Here is a 5,594-nt window from a genome sequence, read left to right on the forward strand (position 1 = left end):
GTGATCATATCCCCCCTTATGTATTATACATGGAGATCATATCCCCCTTATGTATTATACATGGAGATCATATCCCCCTTATGTATTATACATGGAGATCATATCCCCCTTATGTATTATACATGGAGATCATATCCCCCCCTTATGTATTATACATGGTGATCATATCCCCCCTTATGTATTATACATGGTGATCAGATCCCCCCTTATGTATTATACATGGAGATCATATCCTCCCTTATGTATTATACATGGTGATCATATCCCCCCTTATGTATTATACATGGAGATCATATCCCCCCCTTATGTATTATACATGGAGATCATATCCCCCCTTATGTATTATACATGGAGATCATATCCCCCCTTATGTATTATACATGGAGATCATATCCCCCCTTATGTATTATACATGGAGATCATATCCCCCCTTATGTATTATACATGGTGATCATATCCCCCTTATGTATTATACATGGAGATCATATCCCCCTTATGTATTATACATGGTGATCATATCCCCCCCTTATGTATTATACATGGAGATCATATCCCCCTTTATGTATTATACATGGAGATCATATCCCCCCTTATGTATTATACATGGAGATCATATCCACCTTATGTATTATACATGGAGATCATATCCACTTATATATTATACATGGTGATCATATCCCCCCCTTATGTATTATACATGGAGATCATATCCCCCCTTATGTATTATACATGGAGATCATATCCCCCTTATGTATTATACATGGAGATCATATCCCCCCTTATGTATTATACATGGAGATCATATCCCCCCTTATGTATTATATATGGAGATCATATCCCCCTTATGTATTATACATGGAGATCATATCCCCCCTTATGTATTATACATGGAGATCATATCCCCCCTTATGTATTATATATGGAGATCATATCCCCCTTATGTATTATATATGGAGATCATATCCCCCTTATGTATTATACATGGAGATCATATCCCCCCCTTATGTATTATACATGGAGATCATATCCCCCCTTATGTATTATACATGGAGATCATATCCCCCCTTATGTATTATACATGGAGATAATATCCCTCCCTTATGTATTATACATGGAGATCATATCCACATGGAGTGGGGATCACTATGTTAGCGGTGCCCAGTATGATATATGTATAGTTACATTGGTCTTTGCTGGACTTGAGTTACTATATAAAAGTCGCTGGAATTCGTCTTTAATGGGCTGGTCTGATCTGATAACCGATAAACTAACCTACAACTTTATCATAGCTTGTTTCCCTCCACAGTGTTTATATGACAATACTGCGAGTCCCTTCACAAAACCTGAGGATGTTATAAATCATCACAGCTCCATAGTACATCTGACAATGATGGGTAACAAAACTGTCATCACGGATTTCCTTCTAGCTGGATTAACAAACAGCCTGGAACTGAAATGTATCTTGTTCATCTTCTTCTTTGTGATTTATACCCTGACTCTGATTCAGAATATGGGACTTATAGTGCTCATCAGTAGCAATAGTCAACTTTGCACTCCTATGTATAATTTATTGCGCCATTTATCATTTCTTGACATCTGCTACTCTTCGTCGGTCACCATAAGGTTGCTGATGGACTTTGTGTCAGATGAAAGGTCCATCTCAGTAGCTGGATGTGGACTTCAGATGCTTTCTTATGCTGGATTTGGAGGAACTGAATGTTTTCTGTTGGCGGCCATGTCTTATGACAGGTACGTCGCCATATGCCACCCACTGACCTACCTACAGATAATGAGCAGTCGGTCAGTTTTGATTCTACTTACACTTTGCTATGTGGGAGGCTTCCTCAACGCCATTGTTGAAACTTGCTTTTCACTCTTGCACTTGGATTTCTGCGAAGAACGCCCATACGTTCACCACTTTTACTGTGATGTTATTGCGCTGATTGAAATTTCCTGTGGTGACACCAGCCTGAATCAAATGATCCTCTTCTCCTTTGTTGGATTCATCGAGCTCTCATCCCTTTCAGTGATCCTGGTGTCCTACTTGTGCATCATAATATCTGTCCTACGCATTCGTTCCTCCACAGGCCGCAAGAAGGCCTTCTCTACTTGTGCTTCGCATTTGATGGTCGTTACTTTATTTTATGGAACGATCATATTTATGTACCTTAGACCTTCATCTGCCTACAGCCCAGAGCAGGATAAAGTGATTGCTGTGTTCTACACTATAATCATTCCTTTCCTGAATCCTTTAATATACAGCCTGAGGAATCGAGACGTGAAGACTTCTGCCAAAAAATTGGGAGTTTGCCTGAAAAAAATGTGAAGCTTTGCTAAACCTTCACAGTTATATAAGTATTAGTTGCTTAAAGGTGAACCCATGCAAAGTATGGTAGGTAGAAGTGTGGAGGTACCAACAGGATCAGTATGGAGGTAAGGGGAACCTGGATGGGAAGGGTATGGCCCTGTGCCTCCAAGACTCCATGAGTGCAGCAAAGGGTCCGATCTCATTGAAGGTATCATACTATCCATGCTGCCCAGAGTTAACTATTCTATGAGGTCATCAACATCTACATAAAGCTGCTCCATACACATTATATGATTCAATTCAAAAATGAAATAGAGGAGGGAAGTTAAAGTGGGCATACAGAAGCTAGTGAGAAAAGTAGGATAGGTGCGGGAGAGATTAAGGGGAACTTGGATGGAAACGTTGTGGCCCTGAATGCCCAAGACTCCAGAAGTGAGGCAAAGGGTCCGATCTCACTGGCGGTATCCACACTATCCATGCTGCCCAGAGTTAACTATTCTATGAGGTCATCAACATCCACTAAAAGCTGCTCCATACACATTATATGATTCAATTCAAAACGAAATAGAGGAGGGAAGTTAAAGTGGGCATACAGAAGCTAGTGAGAAGAGTAGGATAGGTGCGGGAGAGATTAAGGAGAATGTGGATGGGAATGGTGTGGCCCTGATCCCCCAAGACTCCAGAAGTGAGGCAAAGGGTCCGATCTCATTGGCGGTATCCACACTATCCATGCTGCCCAGAGTTAACAATTCTTTGAGGTCATCAATGTCCGCTAATAGCTGCTCCATACACATTATATGATTCAATTAAAAAAATAAATAGGGGAGGGAAGTTAGAGAGGGTATCCAGAAGCTAATGAGGAGAGTGAGATGGGTGCAAGAGAAATTAAGGGGAACCTGGATGGCAAGGGTATGGCCCTGTGCCTCCAAGACTCCATGAGTGCAGCAAAGGGTCCGATCTCATTGGCGGTATCCACACTATCCATGCTGCCCAGAGTTAACTATTCTACGAGGTCATCAACATCCGCTAACAGCTGCTCCATATGCATTATATGATTCAATTCAAAAAAGAAATAGAGGAGGGTAGATAGATAGGGTATCCAGAAGCTAACGAGGAGAGTGGGATGGGTGCAAGAGAGATTAAGGGGAACCTGGATGGGAAGGGTATGGCCCTGTGCCTCCAAGACTCCATGAGTGCAGCAAAGGGTCCGATCTCATTGAAGGTATCCATACTATCCATGCTGCCCAGAGTTACCTATTCTATGAGGTCATCAACGTCCGATAACATCTGCTCCATACGCATTATATGATTCAATTAAAAAAAGAAATAGAGGAGGGAAGTTAAAGTGGGCATACAGAAGCTAATGAGAAGAGTAGGATAGGTGCGGGAGAGATTAAGGGGAACTTGGATGGGAATGGTGTGGCCCTGAACCCCCAAGACTCCAGAAGTGAGGCAAAGGGTCCGATTTCATTGGCGTTATCCATACTATCCATGCTGCCCAGAGTTAACTATTCTATGAGGTCATCAATGTCTGCTAATAGCTGCTCCATAAACATTACATGAGTCAGTTAAAAAAAATAGAGGAGGGATTATAGAGATGGTATGCAGAAGCTCATGAGGAGAGTAGGATGGGTGCAGGAGAGATTAAGGGATACTTGGATGGGAAGGGTAAGGCCCTGTGCCCACAAGACCCCATGAGTGCAGCAAAGGGTCCGATCTCATTGGCAGTATCCATACTATCCATGCTGCCCAGAGTAAACAATTCTTTGAGGTCATCAATGTCTGCTAACAGCAGCTCCATATGCATTATATGATTCAATTCTGTAATCCATTCAGCAATTCTTGAAGCAATTTAAATGTTCCAGTGTCTAGGAATCATTGATCTAACTGCCATATAAAAGAGCCAAACAATCCTTTTTTTTTGTAGAACTGATGGAGCCTGAGAACATTGAAAGGAGAGTCTATTAGGGAGTGTTGGGTACGAGAGCACTCCATGGAAGACATTAAATCTACTATGATAACTCGCAAGGCTATGTGTAGGATTTTGTCCCAGACTCCGTTGATTGTCTCGCACTATATGGTAGTCACTGTCCATTCATACTTTCAACAGCGCCAACATGTGTCTGGTAGAGAAGAGATTGTAGCGGTGTAAATTTATAATAAGGCATGTGTACCAATGCAATGCATTTTCCACCATCTTTTTTCCACCATTCTTTTCCATCTTGTATATTATATTTATATTTGATTTTTTATTGTTAATATAAGTCTCTTTGTGGATTGGAGATCCAGTTTACTTTTGTCACCTCCAGAACTATGGTGCTCCACATCCAGAAGCATGGTCTTCACAAGATCCCTTTTGGAGCTTTGGCCAGAGAATATAAACCAATAGAAATCTACCCCATTTAAATGAGAAATAGTTAAAGGAACTAAGGGCAAGATTCTATTTCTATAATTCATGATCTATATGGCATATGGCAGAAGAGAAAAAATATCAAAGATGTTGCCACACTTGTGGATTCAGCAAAATAAAGCTTTTCCCAAAATTGGGTAAAAAAATGTATTTTGAGTTCTTGTGTGCTTGTAAGCCTCCCTTTTTCTATGTATGCACTCACTAATGTTCGGGACCAGGTGGGGCTGCCTTCATGTGAACTCAACATTAAGGCGGCACTCCATATTAGAAGTGAGCCGTACATCGGGTGCAGCAATACTCTTACCTGTTTTTCACCTCTTTTTGCACAGCGCCCTAAGGACCAGGTCTTTTGGCTAGGACCAGGGCAATTTTTGCTACAGGCCTCAGGGCCTGGTCTGTGCACAATTCGGCACGGAACCACTTTTTTATTTTTTCTTTATCTTTACTTATTATGCACTCCCACGTTTGTCACTTTTTTTGCTCTTATGTGTGTGTTTTTCACAGATGGAGGGTGTGGGTCCTCGGGCCTACCCTGAAGTCTAGGGGGAGGATGTGTGGCCCTACGGTTCCTTCCTCCCCTGATCCCTAGGGGACTCTTCTTCGGGAGAGTCCCCTTGCCTAGTACTGGATGTCCGGCTTCGGCTGGGCATAGGGAACGGTGGTCCACCAGGCCTTTTGGCCAGGAGGACCAATTGGGAACCTTGTCCCCGTCAGGAGCTTCGTGCCCCGGGGGATCAGGGTAAGCGGTCCAAGCCCCTTTAGGGGTAGGACACAGCACACCCCTAAGTGCACTTTTTCGTGTGGTGTTTTGCACTTGCACTTTTTTTTGTGAACACTTACGGGTTTTTTCGTTATAGTTGCACGTTTGCGGACTTA

General features: G+C 42.3%; 1 protein-coding gene across 1 annotated transcript; it reads left to right on the forward strand.

Annotated features, from left to right (window-relative positions):
• Window positions 1–1,390: 1,390 nt before the first annotated feature.
• LOC149435883 (olfactory receptor 5AP2-like) lies at window positions 1,391–2,326 on the forward strand. Its single transcript, XM_089662302.1, has one exon. It carries the CDS (start codon window positions 1,391–1,393, stop codon window positions 2,324–2,326), a length of 936 nt encoding a protein of 311 aa, XP_089518428.1.
• The last annotated feature ends 3,268 nt before the right edge of the window (window positions 2,327–5,594 follow it).

This window comes from Staurois parvus, unplaced genomic scaffold (assembly GCF_062004578.1).
Source record: "Staurois parvus isolate SC_StPar_1 unplaced genomic scaffold, SC_StPar_1.0 ptg001455l, whole genome shotgun sequence".
Lineage (NCBI taxonomy): Eukaryota > Metazoa > Chordata > Amphibia > Anura > Ranidae > Staurois > Staurois parvus.